Raw genomic sequence first — 20777 nt, 5'->3', positions numbered from 1 at the left:
TGAATAGGGAAAATCAAAGATGGCTGACAAAGGATTTTTTTAAAAACCAGCCCCTGAAGCAATGGAGTATTTAAACTGTCAATCAAAGGCAGTTCGGGGAGTATCCCCCGCAGGACAATCGATGTTTGTTTACAGGAAACTGCTACAATGTTTACACAAAGGATTAAGCACTTGAGACTGCCAATCAATTGCGGTTGGGAGTGACCACAGGACAATAGCTTTGTTTACACTAACATTCAAGGGCTGTTTACTCAGCAATTAAGGAAAATACATGTTTTTTTCAAACCAAGACAGCTCTATTCAAACCCATCACGATGAATGGGAATACATTCAAAAACCCATCATAAGGGAAATGGGTAATTCATCCAAACTCCTTCACAGTCAATGGGGACAGTTTGGATCCCTTTTGTTCAGCCCAGATACATCCGGATTTGGGCGGGAAGATTTCGGCCCCAAATGGGGTATAAGATAGCTTCTCAAGAAGCTATCTCTCTCTCTCTCTGCAGCCTTGCCTCCGTGCCCCATCTACTACTCAGGAGCCCGCCCAAGGGAGTGGAATACCAGCAGTTACTTTTAAACACTGGGGTATCTCCATTCTCAGGGTGGTGAAGAATCTAAGACCGCAAGGGCACGGGGCAGGCGTTCATTGGTGAGCATACATTTTCTGGCCCATTACAAGGCAACTTAGAATAGGTATAGGGGTGGGAATTAAGGGGAATTTTGTTAAAACTGTAATTTTAGCCAATTTTCCCTCATTGTGTCCGTTTTCTCCTCCCCTATTAAGTGACAGTGTTGCACTAAGCAGAAAAGTGCTGTAGTGGACACTAAGGCCTAGAAATTCATTATAGCCGCTTTTGGGGCGGTAAAGTTGGGCGGCCGCTAAAGTTTGCGCCCGGCGCAAATTTGAGGCCACTTCCCCGATATTCATTAGCTTCGCCCTAAGAGTTTGCTTGAGCGCTAAAACTGGCGATGCACGGCTCTCTTTAGGCGCTAAGCCGGCGTTGCTGAGCGATACCGCCGAGGCCGGGCGCAGCGCAGGTGCGGCCATTTCTTGATTGACAGCAGACACCCTGGCGCCGGCCAGCTCTTAAGGGGGAAGGGTCGAGTTGGTCTGCAGCACTGGCGCGCCCAACTGAATTTCTAGGCCTAAGTGTTCTGTGTTAAAAGTGCTGTATTTAAGTAACAGTGTTGCACTAAGCAGAAAAGTGCTGTAGTAGACACTAAGTACTGTGAGAAGAAAAGTGCTGCACTAGTTAAAAGTGCTGTATTTAAGTAATAGTGTACTGTATTAAAAGTGCATTTAAGTAAAGGAGTGTTTCACTAAGCAATAGTGCTGTAGTAAACGATAAGTGAACTGTGTTAAGCAAAAATGCTGTACCAGGCATAGGTGTGTTGTATCGATTATTTTAAGTAGTTTCTTTTTTTGTTTCAATAAATACTGGTCTGTTTTGCACCCAACCACGAGTCTCGTTTTTCTGTCTACATCGCTACCAAATAAGTCCGGCGGTCAGAACCAGGAATAGGGGAGCGATTCGAACCCGCACGGGGGCTCTGGAGCAGCTCAGAGGCTTCTGACTGGCCAGAGACCATAACCCCAACCCCGCTTGTGTGTTTAATTCCTACACTATCCAGTAGGGTATCACAGAATAGTGCTCAGGAACCCTCTCTAGATCAGGGACAAAAGGCATTTTCCAGAGATCTTATTGCTGCCCCAGCTGAAACCAGCTAACTCAACAACAACGGAGTGCATTTATATAACGCCTTCAATGTAGCAAAAAGTCCCAAGGCCTTTCACAAGAGCGTTTTCAAGCAAAATTTGACATCGAGCCACATAAGGAGATATTAGAACAGGTGACCAAAAGCTTGGTCAAAGAGGTAGGTCTTAAGGAGCATCTTAAAGAAAGAGAGATAGGCGGAGAGGTTTATGGGGGGAATTCCAGAGCTTATGGCCTCGGCAGCTGAAGGCATGGTCGCAAATGGTGGAGCAATGAAAATCAGGGATGTGCAAGAGGCCAGAATTGGAGGGGCGTCGAGGTCTCAGAGGGTTGTAGGGCTGGAAGAGATTTCAGAGATAGGGAGGGGCGAGGCCATGGAGGGATTTGCAAACAAGGATGAGAATTTTAAAATTGAGGTGTTGCCAGACCGAGAACTAATGTAGGTCAGTGAGCACAGGGGTGATGGGTGAATGGGACTTGGTGCAAGTTAGGACATGGCAGCAGAAATTTGGATAAGCTCAAGTTTATGGAGGGTGCAAGATGAGAGTCCAGCCAGGAGAGCAGTGGAATAGTCGAGTCTGGAGGTAACAAAGGCGTGGACGAGGTTTTCCGCGGCAGATGAGTTAAGGCAAGGGCGGAGACGGGCGATGTAACAAAGATGGAAGTAGGCGGTCTTGGTGCTGTAGCAGATATGGGGTCAGAAGCTCAGTTCAGGGCCAAGTAGGACAACAAGGTTGTGAACAGTCTGGTTCGGCCTTAGACAGTGGCCAGGGAGAGGGATAGAGTCGATGGCTAGAGAACGGAGTTTGTGGCAGGGACTGAGGATAGTGACTTCGGTCTTCCCAATATTTAGTTGGAGGAAATTTCTGCTCATCCAATACTGGATGTCAGACAAGCAGCGTGCCAAATCAAAGACAGTGGAAGGGTTGAGAGAAGTGGTGAGATAGAGCTGGGTGTTGTCAGCATACATGTAGTACCTGATGTTATGTTTTAGGGAGCTCCGTTGAAGATTTATGAATACTGAATCACAACTGTACAATGTACTGCTGACTTAGCAATATTTGAATAGACTTGTTTTAACTATTATAGGTGCAACATGGTAGCCTAATAGGAAGATTGCAGGTTTCATATGCTGCTGGCTCCAGCTTCCTGTCCCATGGCAAGTTATCATTCAAATCAGTCCAAACAATTCTAATGAGTTTAGTTGACTCTCAGCCAAGTTACTTCTGATGAGAGCTAGACTCTCTACCTTGGTTCCATTTAATATTTCTTTTCTTAGCTTCAATTTTGTTTATTTTGTTTATTTCTTATGACCACCTTTTCTACCTGTTGTTTTTCTTTATATAGTTAAAGCTTGTTACCGTTACAACAAAAATGTTCACCTGTCTTTCTCTTTCAGATGCTGGTTGATCCGCTTTGTATTTCCAGCATTTTCTGTTTTTATTTCAGTCACCAACCAGCTAGTCACTATCCTCCCCTGGCGGGGCAAGTGGGGTCCCTTTGGATTTGAAGATTGGAACTAAGTCAATCCTTTGTGGCAGACTTGATAATCTGATACCCAAGCCTGGCAGGTCCACAGTACTCCAATGATCTTGGCTCATTAATGGGACTTGGCGGGCTAGACCTGTCACTGAGGCTGGGATTTTTCCCACTCAGATAACCCTGCAAGCCAATGCCTCAGTGTGTAGGATGGTCCTGTCTATGGACAAGCAGTGGGAGGCTTATCAAGGCGCTGTGCTGGTGAGTGGTGTGACTTTAGATGGTTAAACTCCAGCAGTACCCCATCACATACTTGGGGGTCCCTAAACCTTGTTTTTTGGCTAATCTGCATCTAAGGTCTCTGTACTTAAGAGCACGGGGTGTGTCCCTACAGGCAGGGAGTTCAAAATTCCACTTCAAGCAAACAGAAACTCTACCTGTCTGAATTTCCCAAAGGCTTGGTTTGGAGATCTTAAACATGGTGATGGGTTTCCATGCTCGGCAGACACCAACTCACAGAGAAATTTTCAGATTTCCTGTGTTCACAGCTTTTCTTTTTATCGCAAGTTCTATAGAGCTAATTTCAGAGAGTAATACCGTCGGCCACTATGCAACTTTTGAGCTGTACTTTGCACTGAGACATTTAGGAATACCATTTTAAAATTATTTCTCCTGAGGTGACTGGTATTTTCTTGGGCCCTGTCACTAGGTGGTGCAGTACTGCAGATCAAACTAAGAGGCTCATTAATGTTGAATACAGTTCAGTTAGTGGAACATGGTCAGAATTACTGAGTACCCACAGTTACATACAACAGAAATGTATAGGTTTTGTGCATAATTTACCCCTCCCAATGAGCTTTACCGTTACTGCACTTTACAAGAAAGAGCAACAAAAAATTAAGTGAAACACACTGTGCAAGTGAACTCACCCCATAATGGAAAATACCTGTTTCCCTATGTGGAATTTCAGTAAAAGCACCAGAAGGTTTTGCCTTTTCCATCTATTCCCAGTGTTGTTTTGACAGCACCACATGTGCTAAAAATATTAGCTCTGCTCCAATACTATATTTTCAAATTAAATTCTTAATACATTCGCTGCCTTAAGCTGCGGTGGCAAGAATCTTTTTATGTTGTTCAAAATATTGTTACAAGAGAAAGGTAGTAGGATCCTCTTGATGGCGATGTGGCTTTTGTGCACTGCATGGTGTAGTACTGAGTCATGTGGAGGGGTGAGTCCCAGGTAAATCGCTGGTCTGTATTGAGTCAGCTGATCATAGCTGTGGTGGATGCACTCTGATTGGTCACATGGACTAAGGACAGGAACAGAAAAGGGGGGGGGGTAATTTTAACCTAGCCTGCCCTACAGGAAATTGACAGGATCAGATTGGCCTCTCGTGTTATACACAGCCCCATTTTAATTTCCATTGAAGTTACCCCCTTCAGTGGCACCATCATCGCTGAGTCCTCCACCATAAACATCCTGGGAGTCACCATTGACTAGAAGTTGAACTGGATCAGTCATATCAACAGCATGGCTACAGAGCAGGGCAGAGACTGTGTACACTGTGACATGAGGCCCACTGTTTGACCCTTAAAGCCTCTCAACCATTCACAAGGCTCAAGTCAGAAGTTTGATGGAATACTCAGCACTCTCTTGGATGCATGTAGCCACAATAGCACTCAAGAAACTCAATACCATCCAGGAATGAGCAATTTGCTTGATTGATGCCACTGCCGCTGGACTTAATTTCCACCACACCACCACCAGTACACTCTGGCTGCAGTATGTGCAATCTACAGGATGCACTGCAGCAAGTCATCAAGATTACTTGAACAGCATCTCCCTCTCCCATGACCTCTATCACTGAGAGTCATAGAGTCATAATGGCACAGAAGGAGGCCATTCGGCCCATCGAGTCCGTGCCGGCTCTCTGTAGGGCAATCCAGTTAGTCCCATTCCCCCGCTCTATCCCTGTAGCCCTGCAAGTTTATTTCCCTCAAGGGCCTATCCAGTCTCCCCTTGAAAACAATGAGTGTCTCCACTTCCACCACATCCATCGGCAGCGAGTTCCAGGTCCTCACCACTCGCTGCATAAAAAGGTTTTTCGTCACATTCCCCCTGTATCTCTTGCCCAAAACCTTAAATCTGTGTCCCCTAGTCCTTGTACCATCAACTAGTGGGAACAACCTTTCCCTGTCTAGCCTATCCAAACCCGTCATAATCTTGTACACCTCTATCAAATCACCCCTCAACCTCCTTTGCTCTAATGAAAACAAATCCAGCTTCTCCAACCTGTCCTTGTAGCTAACAGCCCCATCCCCGGAACCATTCTGGTAAATCTCCTCTGCACCCTCTCAAGTGCCTTCACATCCTTCTTAAAGTGTGGTGACCAGAACTGGACGCAATACTCCAGTTGTGGCCTAACCAGCACTTTATAAAGGTTCAGCATAACGTCTCTACTTTTGTACTCAACACCACGATTTATGAAGCCCAAGATCCCATATGCTTTGCTAACCACTCTCTCAATATGTCCTGCCACCTTCTGTGTTCCAATATCCAGGTCATTTATATATATCAAAAAAGCAGTGGCCCCAGCACTCACCCTTGGGGAACACCACTGTCTACCATCCTCCAGTCTGAAAAACAGCCATTTACCACAACTCGCTGTTTTCTGTCCTTAAGCCAATTCCTTACCCAAGCTGCCACTGACCCACCTATTCCATGAGCCTCAATTTTGTTAACCAGCCTTCTATGTGGGATTTTGTCAAATGCCTTCCAAAAATCGATGTAGACAACATCCATTGCATTCCCTTCATCAATCCTCCCTGTTACTTCGTCAAAAAATTCAATTAGATCAGTCAAACATGATCTGCCTTTTACAAATCCGTGTTGGCTCTCCTTAATTAGCTTAAACCTTTCCAAGAGCCTGTTAATTTTTTCCTTGTTTATTGTTTCAAAAACTTTACCCACCACTGATGTTAAACTGACCGGCCTGTAGTTACTAGGATTGTCCTTACATCCTTTCTTGAACAATGGTGTCACATTTGCCACTTTCCAATCCTCAGGCACCTCCCCTGCATCTAGGGAAGATTGGAAAATTATGGCAAGCCCTTCTGCTATCTTCTCCCCTAATTCCCTTAGTAACCTGGGATGCAAGCCATCTGAACCAGGTGACTTATCCACTCTAAGCATACCCAGCCTTTCTAGTATATCCTGTCTATCAATTTTCACCCCTTCCATTGCTTCTACCTTTTCCACTTCTACCGATATTTTGTCAGCATCCACCTCCTTAGTAAACACCGATACAAAGTACACATTGAGTATTTTAGCCTTGCCCTGCGCCTCTAAGCATATATCACCTTCTTTGTCCCTAATAGGTCATAGAAACATAGAAAAATAGGAGCAGGAGTAGGCCATTCGGCCCTTCGAGCCTGCTCCTCCATTCAATATGATCATGGCTGATCCTCTATCTCAATACCATATTCCAGCTCTCTCCCCATACCCCGTGATGCCTTTTGTGTCTAGGAATCTACCTATCTCCTTCTTAAATATATTCAGTGACTTGGCCTCCACAGCCTTCTGTGGTAGAGAATTCCACAGGTTCAACACCCTATGAGTGAAGAAATTTCTCCTCATCTCGGTCCTAAATGTCCTACCCCGTATCCTGAGACTGTGACCCCTCGTTCTAGACACCCCAACCAGGGGAAACATCCTCCCTGCATCCAGTCTGTCTAGCCCTGTCACAATTTTATATGTTTCCAATGAGATCCCCTCTCATTCTCCTAAACTCTAGTGAATACAGGCCTAGTCGACCCAATCTCTCCTCATACGACAGTTCTGCCATCGCAGGAATCAGTCTGGTGAACCTTCGCTGCACTCCCTCTATGGCAAGTATATCCTTTCTTAGGTAAGGAGACCAAAACTGCACACAGTACTCCAGGTGTGGTCTCACCAAGGCCCTGTATAACTGTAGTAAGACATCCTTGCTCCTGTACTCAAATCCTCTTGCAATGAAGGCTAACATACCATTTGCCTTCCTAACTGCTTCCTGCACCTGCATGTTTGCTTTCAGTGACTGGTGTACAAGGACACCCAGGTCCCTTTTGTACATCAACATTTCCCAATCTATCACCATTTAAATAATACTCTGCCTTTCTGTTTTTCCTACTGAAGTGGATAACTTCACATTTATCCATGTTATACTGCATCTGCCATGTATTTGCCCACTTACTCAACTTGTCTAAATTGCCTTGAAGCCTCTTTGCATCCTCTGAAGCCTCTTTGCATCCTCCCCGCCTCTTACTACCCGCTTACTGTTTACATGCTGGTAGAAGGTTTTTGGGTTCCCTTTTATGTTAACCGCCATTCTACTCTCATATTCTCTCTTTGCCAATCTTATTTTCATCTTCACTTCCCCTCTCAACTTATTGTATTTGGTCTGGTTCTCCCTTAAAGAATTCACCTGACATTTATCATACACCCTCTTTTTTCATTTCATCATCTTCTCAATCTCCCTCGTCATCCAAGGAGCCCTTGCTTTGTTCCCTTACCCTTCCCTCTTGTTGGAATGTACCTAGCCTGTACTTGGAACATCTCCTTAAAGATCACCCATTGTTCCGTTACAGTTTTTCCTCTCAGTCTTTGATTCCATTTTACTCTGGCTAGATCCTTTCGCATCCCACTGAAGTTAGCCCTATTCCAGTTTAGAAGTTCCACTCTAGATTGTTCCTTGCTCCTCTCCACTGTTAATCTAAATCTTATGATACGTTGATCACTCATAGCCAAGTGTTCTCCCACAGGCACTTTGTTGACCTGGCCCACCTCATTCCCCAGCACCAGATCCAGCAATGCCTCCTTCCTAGTTGGGCAAAGAACATACTGGTCAAGGAGATTCTCCTGAACACATTTCTGAAATTCCTCCCCCTCCTTTCCCTTTACCTTAGCATTATCCCAATCGATATTTGGCTAATTAAAGTTCTCCAATATTACCACTCTATAGCTCTTGCATGTCTCTGCGATTTCCCTGCAGATTTGCTCCTCTACCTCCCTCTCACTATTTGGAGGCATGTAGAATACCCCCAATAGCGTGATCATATCCGTTTTGCTCCTCAACTCTAACCAAATGGATTCTGTCCTTGTCCCCTTATGAACATCCTCCCTTTCCAACACTACAATGTCTTCCTTAATCAGCACTGCCACCCCACCTCCCTTTTTTCCTTCCCTATCTTTTCTGAACACCTTGTACCCTTGAATATTAAGTGCCTAGTCCTCCCCATTTTTAAGCCACGTTTCCATTATTGCCACAATATCATGTTGCCACACGTCTAATTGTGCTTGTTCACCACACTTTGTGTGTTTACGTACATGCATTCTAAACCCATTTTTGAATTTTTCGTAGTCTTTCTTAGTCTGCTCCTATCCAATATGGTACTACTTCCGCTTCCAGCACTACCTTCCCCTCCAGTACCATCCAACACACTCACTCTTCCATGGACCCCATTCCTCCCCTCCACTCCTACATGCTGGTGTCCATCCCCCTGCCAAGCTAGTTTAAACCCTCCCCAACAGTTGGTACCAATATGGAGAAGGGCAAGAGCAGCAATGTCATGGGAACACTATCACCTGCAAGTTCCCTCCATATCACACACTATCCTGACTTGGACATATATCACCGTTCTTTCATCGTCGCTAAATTAATGTCCTGGAATTCCCTACCTAACCATTATGGGAGCACCATTACCACAAGGACTGTAGAGGTTCAATGAGAAGGCCCACCAGCACTTTTCACAGCAATTCGGGATGGGCACTAAATCTGACCTTTCCAGTGTCACCTACATCCTGAGAACATTAAACAAAAAGAGGTCAGAGCACTGAGGACAAGATTAGCTAATTCAGCACAAACGGGAGAGTGAATCAGATTCCTTCCTTCCTCATTCTTGTTTCAAATCCCACCATCCCCTTGCTCTACCCTACTCCTGCAACCTCCTCCAGTCCTATATTCCAGCACACAGGCTCTGCTCTTCTGACTCTGTGCTACTGTGTTTTCCCCTCCGTCTACTCCACAGTTGATGGCAGAATCTGTCACCACTCCACTGCATTCTGGAACTCTCCAGTAGAGTGTCAGCTTGGTTCAGCTGGTAGCACTCCTTGTTATGTCTGACATTGGTGATAGGTACTCGATTGCCTTGGCCTGAGCACATGGAGTTTGATAGTGCTGTTATCGTTGTATTGTGTCTGACATTGGATATAGGTATTCGATTGCTTTGGCCTGGGAGAGTGTGTTTGGATCAGCCATTAAAAGCAACATGAGTTGAGTTCTACATACGGCCTCTGGATTATCTTTGCAAACGCAACATTTGGCGACGAGGTTGGCTGAAATCTCTCTTCCACCACCTCCTCCCTTCCTTGCACTACCCGGTGAGCCCCCAATCCCATGGGTTCGCTGGTTAGTCCTTTGAAACCTACCTCATTGCTCTTGGACTAGAAAATGTGAGTACAGCACGGAAAAAGGCACTGTTATCCCATTGCTTGGGAGCGGAGGGCCAGCGTGTTCTTGGGACATTATGCGCAGCAGACTCAATTCAAATGTATGATGTGGCTGTGGCTCTGTTAAGCACACACTTCTCTGCCCCACAAAGTGCCCTCCTGCGGCGATTCATTTTTAGACAGCGTCACCAACTCCCCGGCGAGTTGGTGCATCAATACGTGGCTAATTTGAGGGGGTTAGCTAGCTCGTGCAAGTTCGGTGCACTACAAGACAAGATGGTGCGTGATCAACTAATAGAGCACACCAACAACGTGAGAGTGCGTGAAAGACTGTTACTTGAGTCCGATGATCTGTCGTTGTCACAGGCAGTCAACATTGCCTTTCAAGTGGAGTCTGCAGCCGAATGTGCAGCGAAACTAGCACACTCACCCAGTGACAGCGCCCTCGGCCCCGACAGCTCTGACACTGTAATGCTCGCGCGACGGCAGCAACGCACGCTACCGCAGCAACAGTGTGGAAACTGCGGATCTTGTTCACATGCTACCAGAGTGCAGAATTGCCCCGCACGCGGCCAAGCCTGTCGCAATTGTGGAAAACAAAATCACTTTGCCAATGTCTGCCGCTCTGCCCCTGTTGCTACAAATGAACACTCTCAGTCCTCAAGCAGTTGGCCTATAATTCACAACGTGAGCTCTGGGCTAGTAGTGGCTTTCAAGTCATGCACAATTAACCTGAATGATGTGTGCATCCCTCTGTTGTTGGATACCGGTGCCAGCGTCTCACTGCTGAATGTGGACACATTCAAACGCTTTTTCAGCTCCCTGCCACTCTCTGCGCCCTCCACTGCCCTTTGCGGGTATGGTAATTCAAAAATTGGACTAGTGGGCTCAGTCAACCTCACTGTACGCTATGGAACAAAAGTTTTGCCAGATTTTTGTTTTCATGTGGCACGCCAAGGAGCTAACCTGATGGGACTGGATCTTTTCACTGACCTGGGTTTTTCTCTCTTGGACACCGGCGGGTCTGCGATTCTGCATGTCGCCTCACCGTGGCGCCAAACATGGCCAGCACTCTTCAAGGGACTGGGCTGCCTGACTGCCTTCACCCACCAGCCCATGGTTGACTCCACCGTTACCCCTGTCATTCAGCCACTGCGCCGCATCCCGCTTGCTCTCCGTGACGGGGTCACAGCTGAACTAAAGCAGCTACTGGAAGCTGGCATCATCGAACCAGTTGATGCCTCCCCATGGGTCTCCAACCTGGTGGTCGCAACGAAAAAGTCAGGTGGTCTACGCGTCTGTGTCGATCTTCCAGCAGTGAATAAGGCCGTAATCCCTGACAAATATCCACTGCCCACGTCAGAGGAACTCACAGCGCAGTTCTATGGTTCCATCCTGTTCTCGAAACTGGACCTTCGACCTCACTGCTTTTGTGACACATGCTGGCATCTTTCGGTACACCAGGATGCCATTTGGACTTAGCTCTGCACCCAGCTGCTTCCAAAAGGTGATGTCCTCTGTGCTCGCGGGCATTCCTGGGGTGGCCATCTACCTGGATGACATCGTCGTGCATGGGCCCTCGACCTCCACTCACGACGAACGCCTTCACAGAGTTTTCACGGCTCTAGCAAAACACAAGCTCACACTGAATGGCGAAAAGTGTGTCTTTGCTGTTTCAGAGATCGAATTTGTGGGATTTCGGTTGTCGGCTGACGGTATATCCCCACTCCAGTCAAACGTGGATGCCATTCACAGCAGCCCAGAACCCAGCTCTGCAGCACAGGTTGCCGCCTTCCTTGGCATGACTGGGTACTACCTGAAGTTTTTGCCCCAGTACTCAGCCACCACAGCCCCACTGCACCAGCTCCTGCGAAAGGATGAGCCCTGGGTGTGGTCACAAGTCTGTACGGAAGCTGTTTGCCGCCTCAAACCGCAGCTCATGTCGCCTCCAGTGTTGGCTCACTTTGACGTCGCCAGCCCCACCCTCGTCACCTGCGACGCGTCCGCCGCAGCTGTGGGGGCAGTGTTATCGCAGATACAGAATGGAGTGGAGAAACCAATCGCCTTTGCCTCCCGAGCCCTTAGCCCCACTGAACAGAAGTACTCAGTAGGCGAGCGTGAGGTGCTGGCGTGCGTCTGGGCATGTGAGCGGTGGCACCTGTACACGTATGGCCGTGCCTTCACCCTGCGAACCGATCACCAGGCTCTCACTGCCCTGCTGTCGACATCCGGCACGGGCCACAGACCACTGCATCTACACCGCTGGTCTGACCGCCTCCGCCAATACAATTTCAGTCTCCAGTTCACACCAGGACGTGACAATGTTGTTGCAGATCTGCTCTCCCGCACTGTCTCTGCCCCAGCCCCACTCGTCGGGTCTGAACATGTGGAACAGGATATCATCCAGATGTTGCACACGCCTCTCCAAACCACAGTCTCTCTCCAGGAGCTCAAAGAGGCCTCTGAACAGGATCTGGCCCTCTCCCAGCTGTGCACCTTCATCAGAGATGGCTGGCCTCGCAAGGTGCCTGAGGAACTGTCTGCCTACTCCAGAGTTAAAGAGGAGCTCTCCTGCTGGAATGACTCCTGTGTTGCACGTGGGCTCTGCACTGTGGTCCCAAGTGCCCTTCGTGCGCGTGTTTTATCCATGGCGCACGAGGGCCACTTGGGCATAGTGAAACTCAAACAACGATGCCGAGACCTAGTGTGGTGGCTGGGTATTGACAGGGAAATCGAGGCCCTGGTCAAGGACTGTGCAGCCTGCCTTGTAAGTGGCAAGACTGGCCACCAAGCTCCTCCACCCCTGCAACCCCTTGCCTGGCCCTCTCAGCCCTGGGAGCACCTGCAGCTGGACGTCTGCGGGGAGATCCATGGTGTCCCCCACCATCAACAGTTCCTAGTGGTGACCTATGACCTGCACTCAAAATGGCCAGAGGTCACTGCTGTGGGCTCCGTCACCTCTCGGGTCATCATTGATATCCTTGAGTCCCTCTTCTCCCGCTGGGGGCATCCAAAGGCCATCACCACAGACAATGGCCCCCAAATGGTCTCTTCGGAACTCTCCTCTTACCTTGAGAGCAAGGGCATCCGTCACATATGCACAGCGTACTACCACCCCTAGTCAAATGGGGGGGGGTGGAGCGTTTTAACCAGACACTGAAAAATGGCCTCAGAGCACACCTATCCCAGGGGTGTGCGTTTGACAAGGCCCTCCTCCGCACACTGCTGCACTACAGAGCCTCCCAGCATTCCACTACAGGGGTCTCACCCGCATCCCTCATGCTAGGCCGTGAGCTCATGCTGCCCCTTGGCAGGCTCCGCCCCTCGCTAGCTCAGAGCCCTGCTCCACGGGCTCAAGCCACAGTTGCTAGACAGCAGGAGAAGATGAAACTTCGCTTCGACCAGTCAAAGAGGGTCAAGGCGCCCAACATCTCAGTCTCCGATTGGGTCAGAGTCCGCAGGCCTCACCGCAACAATAAGATGGCCTCATTCTGGTCCTCCCCTCTCCAAATCAGCCGCCAACTTGGACCAGCCACTTTCTGCCTCACTGACGGCTCTCGGTGGCATGCTAGCCGCCTTCGGAAGGTGCCAGCACCCACTGATGCGGGATTATACGGACCTAATCCCCAAGCCTTACCCCCAGAGTGGCGGGATGCACATGTGGCTCAGCCAGCCAACCCTGAAGCAGATATTGTGCCTCAGCCTGCTCCTCACCAATCCCCACTTCGGCCTGCTCTTCACCAGTCCGCACCTCGGCCTGTTCGTACACGTTCTCGCCCTGGCCACCTACAGGACTTTGTCACTACACTTCATGTTTGAAATTCTGTGAGGGGGGAGGAAATGTTATGTCTGACATTGATGATAGGTACTCGATTGCCTTGGCCTGAGCACATGGAGTTTGATAGTGCTGTTATCGTTGTATTGTGTCTGACATTGGATATAGGTATTCGATTGCTTTGGCCTGGGAGAGTGTGTTTGGATCAGCCATTAAAAGCAACATGAACTGAGCTCTGCATACGGCCTCTGGATTATCTTTGCAAACGCAACACTCCTGTCTTTAGAAGGCTGTGGGTTTAAGCCCCACCCCAGGACTTGAATGCATAATTCAGAACAACAATGCACCACCGATGGAGTGCTGCTTTGGCAAAGGTGCTGTCTTTAAGATGAGATATTAAATTGATACCCCATCTGCCAGTTTATTTAGATATAAAAGTTCCTATGGAACCTTTTGAAGAAGAGCATGGAGTTCTCTGGATGTTGGCTGACACTCTTCACTCAACCATCACCACTAAAATAAATAGTTTAAATTTCATTCTTTTCATTTGTGGGATAAATAGAGAAAATGTTGGAGATTCACAGCTGGTTAGTCAGCAAGGTTGTATACCTGAAACATCATAACCTTTTTTTTCTCTTTTCAGATGCTGACTGACCTGCTGTGTATCTCCAGCTATTTCTGTTAATTTCAGATTTTTGGCATATGCAGTTTGCCCCATTTATTTTGCTGTTTGTGGAATCTTGCTATGTGAAAATTGACTTCCTAAATTTGCAACAGATTCCTAAATTACCCCAAACACTTGGGGCTTGAAATTCTGTGGCAGTTCTGCCGGTCTCCCACTGGAGTTACCATGGAATTTCAGGGCCATTATCTTTAGCAAAGTATCCCTTGGTACATAAGTGTCCAAGCTACAACCTGAGTTACATGTTGTCCATGAGACTTGGATATCTAGCCCTTGAACCATTAGTCCTGAGATTGGGCTTGTACTTGTTGGAGTTTAGAAGAATGAAAGGGGATCTCATCGAAACTTATAAAATCCTAACAGGACTAGACAGACTAGATGCTGGAAGGATGTTCCCGATGGTCGGGGAGTCCAGAACCAGGGGTCACAGTCTAAGGATAAGGGGTAGGCCATTTAGGACAGAAATGAGGAGGAATTTCTTCACCCAGAGAGTGGTGAACCTGTGGAATTCTCTACCACAGAAGGCAGTAGAGGCCAATTCATTAAATATATTCAAGAAGGAGTTAGATATATTTCTTAAGGCTAAAGGGATCAAGGGATATGGGGAGAAGGCAGGAACGGGGTACTGAATTTGGATGATCAGCCATGATATCATTGAATGGCGGAGCAGGCTCGAGGGGCCGAATGGCCTACTCCTGCTCCTATCTTCTATGTTTCTATGATTGACTGCAACTACTGGGACATATTCTCTCCTGTGCTTACACTCTGTGTCCCTCCGCATTGTTGCTTAATGGAGACATTAACTGTGACAGCAGCTGGAGAGCTTTAGGGAGAAGAGAGAGAGTGAGACAAACACACAGAGGAAGATCACAGGATGAGTGTCACCTGTGCAAAGTTTTCAACCCGTGCTAAGTTTTGGGGCAATTTTGTAGTGGAAGGGAAGAGAGAGAGAAAAGAAAACATGATTAATTCAAAGGAATGTGGATTGTGTTTTGGAGGGGTGGGGGAGATAAAGCAGTAAATAATAAAATGTCTGATCAGCTGGACTTGAGTCTGTGTGAGTGCAGCAACTTTGCTTTTTTACTTCAAACCTAAAATGTAAATTCCTGTCTGTTTTAATGTGAAATGAATCGTTACTTTGGTCCCTTTTTGTTTGGGGTTGTTGAAGGTGCTCAGTGACTGGGGGTTGGAAGCTACTGCTATTTGACGCCTCAAAACTTTCATCCTAGAAAAGGTGGGAGGAGAACCTCAGGCCAAAGGAGGTTACCAGCTTAAAATAAACAGGAACTCCCACTCCCCCAGCTCTTTACTGTGTTGTTGCAAAAACCCCAGGACTGGAGTTCACCCTCTATATGTTCCATTACCAAACCAAAAATACATTCATATGGGAACATGTACAGTTTATGCTGTTGTGCCAAGTAAAGAAACTCCATTCCAAAAGTATAGTAAATGTGTCCCGAGGGATTCCATGGTATACAACTAGTGTATATATGACCAGTGGGATTCCATGGTACACAATTAAATAATGTATACTAACAAAGAGGTTGGACACCCCTGCTATAGTTCAGTCTGTTTAAAAATACTTTAGAATCCCGTAAGACTTTATAGATTGCTTTCAGAAAATAAACCAGCAGAGAGCTAGAGGACAAATGATGAATAATGAGGGATTTATTTACTGCATCTTATTTAAATTAACAGAGTTCTGCAAGACAATTTTTAAAACCGTTTACGCAGTATTAACGAAGGGTCATCGACCTGAAACGTTAACTCTGTTTCTCTCTCCACAGATGCTGCCTGACCTGCTGAGTATCTCCAGCATTTTCTGTTTTTATTTCAGATTTCCAGCATCCGCAGTATTTTGCTTTTGTACGCTGTATTAATGTTAGTCTAGAGTCAGATCAGCTAGTCAACAATAACTTACATTTATATAGTGACTTAAACATAATGAGAGGCTGAGGGAGGAGGAGGCAGTCTCAGCCTTTGAGAATAGAAACTCCATCATCTCCTTGAATTTATGTAGCGCCTTTAAGGTTAAAAACATCCCAGTGCGGTTCGCAAAATAGAAGTAAGTCAGGCAAACAGTGATAGACTTGGAGGGGATTGAGGACATCAGAGACAGAGACAAGAGAGTAAGTCAAGAGCAACACAGCTACATAAACATCATCTAGTCACAGGGGAAAGCGGGAGAATGCCCGTTATTCTCCGTAATTAATGATCCACTAACAAATTCACATTCTCGAAAATCAAATTACAAGGCTACATGTTACTATAATTTCAATAGCAGGCCATTCATTTTGGAGAAAAAATGCACTTTCCTTTAACAGAGGAATATCTCTGTAATGTTAAATTAAAGCAGTGAAAAAATGTAAAATACAATGAATTTTTATTTATATTTTACCTTAATCAGGTTGTGCCCTACACTATACATTGCTGCAGGGTTCTCTCTCTGTCCAGGGGGATATTCCCCTGTTTTGTATCCATGCCAGGCAATTAGGAAAGGATTGTAGATTGTGATCCAAAATTTAACACGATCCCCAAATTCCTGAAAGCAGAATTTAGCGTATTCATTAAATATATCAATCATAGCCTCGCTGCTCCAGCCTCCATACTGCTCTTGCAATGCTAAAGGCAAATCCCAGTGGTAGAGGGTGACAATGGGAATCATTTTTCTCTGTATCAGGGAGTCGATAAGCGTATTGTAGTACTGGAAACCCTTGTTGTTGAAAGATTTCACCATTCCATTTGGAAATAGTCGGGGCCAGGAGATGGAGAAAAGGTAAGAAGTGGCTCCCAAGGATTCAAGAGCCGCCAAGTCCTTGTCTAAGAAGGTGTAGCTGTCACTGGAGGTATCTGCAGTTGCGTTGCTGAATCTGACGTATTCAGCGTGGGTAAAATTATCCCAGACAGAAGGTCCTTTTCCATCCTTCTTCCAACCTCCTTCGATCTGAAATGCAGAACTTCCCACGCCCCACATGAAGTTCCTAGGAAAGGTGTCATACAGAAAAAGCTCACTATTCTTCATATAATTGTGGCTCCATATGTTCTCCCAGACAACTTTTCCTGCCCCTGGTTCTCCTTGAACAGTAATGCTTCCTCCAATATAAAGCAAAAGGAGAGTTATGAAAAGTCTCCTTAACCCACACTCACTCATCGTGTGTACAGTATGTGGATCCCAAAACAGATCTGAGTCAGTTCATTATTGTAAAAAACATCACTGAAACACAGTCGCCTGGCTCCATTAAAAGTGAACCAAGCACTAGTTTAACTGCGTGGTTATTATCAGGTCTCTGTCAATGATTAGCTTCTTCTGGACTTCTAGCTATGGGCTGTTTAAACATTGTTGCTGAAACAGCACATTGGATAGGTCCGTGTCAGAATTCATCATCTGCAAAGTGTACATTACTGGAAAAAAATGATCTATATCAAGTAATGTAGGCCACCAACAATGAATTATTATCTATGTATCTATCTATTTATCTATCTATCCATCAATCTATCTACACTAGTGGAACTCCATGGCATTGCTTGTCGAATGATAGGAGTGTTGTACTCTGTAACACATTGTATATTATCTCTGAAGCCTCTCCCTACACCCACAATAATTGATCGCCCGTGACATTTTGCGCAAGCAAAATAAAGTTTATTCCTGTAACTGTTTCTCTGCATTTCCCCCACTATCCATTCTTTTTGTGTTGTACTCTCTGTATTTCTTTTCGCTCTCTTCCATTTTCACTACAGGCCCTGAAAATGCACAAGCCATGATCCTGTCAGTTATGTCAGGATTGCATCTGCCAGTGCCCTCTAGCACTGACCCTGCCAGAGTCAGTGGGCGGGTACCTCATTAGCAGGGGGCGGATGGGTTTCTGCGTCACTGCGGGCATTCTTGAGTGCTTGCCTGCTCCATGCTACTGGAAACTCCAGAGCCTGACTGCCATTACAGGGGTGGTCAGGCACCCTCCCAGGAGACCCCATACAGTCACTGACTTGGCCCCCTGTGCTAGGGGGCTTATACTAACATTTGTACCTTTTCTGGTGGGGCCCACCTTTGTCCTTCTGGAAACTGCTATACCTCATCTGATTCAGTCTAATGGCCTCCAGTCTTATGCTGGGTCCCTTATGAAGTCTCTCAGCCCCTCTGACATGGCTAGCCTTTTGAAAAGCTGGTGGACGCTCTGCTCCTTACAAGGCCGACTGGGATTTCCCAACTGAGGTCGGGTCGCAGTGTATTTGGGTTATGGTCTGTCTCCGAGTGGTTCTATTAGACTCTCGCCGGAGTTGTGGTGAGAGTATAGCAGATCTGGTGAGGATCCTAGGCCTGAGTGTCTGTATCACATGGTTAAAATCTTTTTATTCATTGATTCTGCCTTATTTTTTCTGTAATTCGCTCCTCCCTTCTGTCTTCTTTCTCTTTTGTTTGTCCCCAAGTTCTTTGTGTGACTCTCACATATGTTCCTTTACTGATGTACTTAATACAAATTTGCACTGCTGGCACGGGACCTTGCCTACCAGGAGCAGATAACAGGAATTCAGCACAGACCCGATGATTTTCTGTCCATTCGCTTTAATCCGTGTCAGCAGTGCAAACTTGTAAAATTACCCTTAATATCTGTCTCTTGCCCCTTTTAGGCCTCGGGCACACAGGAAGATGGGAGACATCCGATATTGGATTGGAGGAAGATGCTTCAGAGATATGGGCAGTCAATCGAGAAGGTATTGCTGACGGTCAGGCTTGGAGGGACTGGAGTGCTACCACTGGGGGGAATCAAAGGTTTAGAGGCTGGGCAGTAGTAAAAGGAGGACTGGACCTGGAAATAATCATAGATGGGCTGGTGGGTGGAAGTGTCGGGGTCTGGGAATGCTCCTGGTATTTTAGGGATGGCTGGGCTCTGGGATCACTCATGGGGGGATAGGGCATGGGAATATGAGGTGGGCTGTGAGACCTGGAGACATGGAAGGGACTAATGCTTGAAAGTAATCAGTAATAGCACTCAAGAAGTAATTGGAAAGTTGGTCTGGGAGAGCTGAGAGACTAGGGTCTGCGAGCAGGCAGGGAGGGGGTTGGGGACATGAGCACTGGCAGCATGGAGCACTGGTGTGGGTGGGGTTTAGAAGTACTGGAAGCGGAGCAGCGAAACAATTCAACCGGACAGGTCCCCCAGACAGCATTCACGAGGGAGGTTGGTGAACAGCTGGTTGGTAGGTCCTCTTCCTTCTCTTCTATACCTTTAAGTTGGTAAGTCCTATTAAATAGTGGTGTAATATTATCATCTATATCGGGGCAGAGGGTCTTCATAACTAATAATAAGAAATTTAATTAATTACACAGATATGGGTGAACAGGTGATGTGCCACTGTTGCGAAATGTGGGAGCTGGTGGACCCCATTGAGGCTCACGGTGATTACATTTGTGATAAATGTTTGTTGCTAGAGGAACTCAAGCTCCATGTTAAAGAGCTTGAGACCGAGCTTCAGACACTGCGACACATCAGGGAGGGGGAGAAGTTCCTGGACTCTATGTTTCAGGAGGTGGTCACACCTATGAAATTAATTACTGCAGATGTAGTCCATGGTCAGGGACAGGACGGTGTGACTACGAGTGAGGCAGGTACAGGGATCCAGGATGTAGTGTTGAAGGAGCCGCAGCCCTTGCTCTTGTCAAGCAGGATCGAGGTTCTTACTCCCTGTGAGGGCGGGAGTGGGGACTGCAGGGAGGATGAGCAACCTGGCCACAGCACCGTGGTACAGGGGGCCATTCAAGTGGAGGGAGTGAAAAGACATGTTGTAGTGGTAGGGGATAATATCATTAGGGGGATAGATAGGGTTCTCTGCAGTCAAGAGCGGGAGTCCCGAAGGCTGTGTTGCCTGCCCGGTGCCAGGGTTAAGGACATCTCTTCTGGGCTGGAAAGAAACTTGGAGTGGGAGGGGGAGGATCCAGTTGTCGTGGTCCATGTTGGTACAAACGACGTAGATAGGACAAGGAAGAAGGTTCTGTTAAAGGAGTATGAGCAGCTAGGGGTCAAATTAAAAAACAGAACCTCAAGGGTAATAATCTCTGGGTTATTACCTGAGCCACGAACGAATTTGGCTAGGATAAATAAAATTAAAGAGTTAAATACGTGGCTCAAAGACTGGTGTGGGAGAAATGGGTTTTGCTTCTTGGGACACTGGCACCAGTACTGGGACAGGAGGGAGCTGTTCCATTGGGACGGACTCCACTTGGCCAGTGCTGGGACTAGAGTCCTGGTGAATCATATAACTAGGGCTGTAGAGAGGGCTTTAAACTAATTAGTGGGGGGGAGTTTTCTAGAGAGCAAATAACAGAAATGACAATGGAGAAGGTCATAGGCTTAGGTAGCAGTGGGGAAATTAAAAAACAGAACGTGTCAGGAAGGGACAGAAGGTATGGAGTAAAAGGTAAAGTAGTAAAAGGGGAAAAAACAGGAACTAAATGTCACAAAACATATTTGAAAGTTCTTTATCTGAATGCATGTAGCATTCGTAACAAAATGAATGAGTTAACGGCACAAATAACTACATATCGGTATGATCTTGTGGCCATTACAGAAACATGGCTGCAGGGTGACCATGACTGGGAATTAAACATACCAGGTTATTTAACAATCAGGAAGGACAGGCAGG

The 20777-nt window shown here is 46.7% G+C and overlaps 1 protein-coding gene across 1 annotated transcript in view; it reads right to left on the bottom strand.

The window, feature by feature from the left end:
* Positions 1 to 17387, bottom strand: part of LOC147123203 (beta-klotho-like) — a 39276-nt gene extending 21889 nt beyond the window's left edge. Inside the window, exon 1 of the mRNA XM_085968762.1 lies at positions 16537 to 17387. Within this exon, the coding sequence (XP_085824888.1) occupies positions 16537 to 17289 (753 nt within the window). The 5' untranslated portion in view covers positions 17290 to 17387. The remainder of the gene's footprint in view (positions 1 to 16536) is intronic.
* Between the last annotated feature and the right edge of the window lie 3390 nt (positions 17388 to 20777).

This window comes from Somniosus microcephalus, chromosome 2 (assembly GCF_052327205.1).
Source record: "Somniosus microcephalus isolate GS21.2 chromosome 2, FLI_Smic_1.0, whole genome shotgun sequence".
Taxonomy (NCBI): Eukaryota; Metazoa; Chordata; class Chondrichthyes; order Squaliformes; family Somniosidae; genus Somniosus; species Somniosus microcephalus.
Note: the sequence above shows the minus strand (reverse complement) of the source record. Positions and strands in the feature narration are given on the sequence as shown.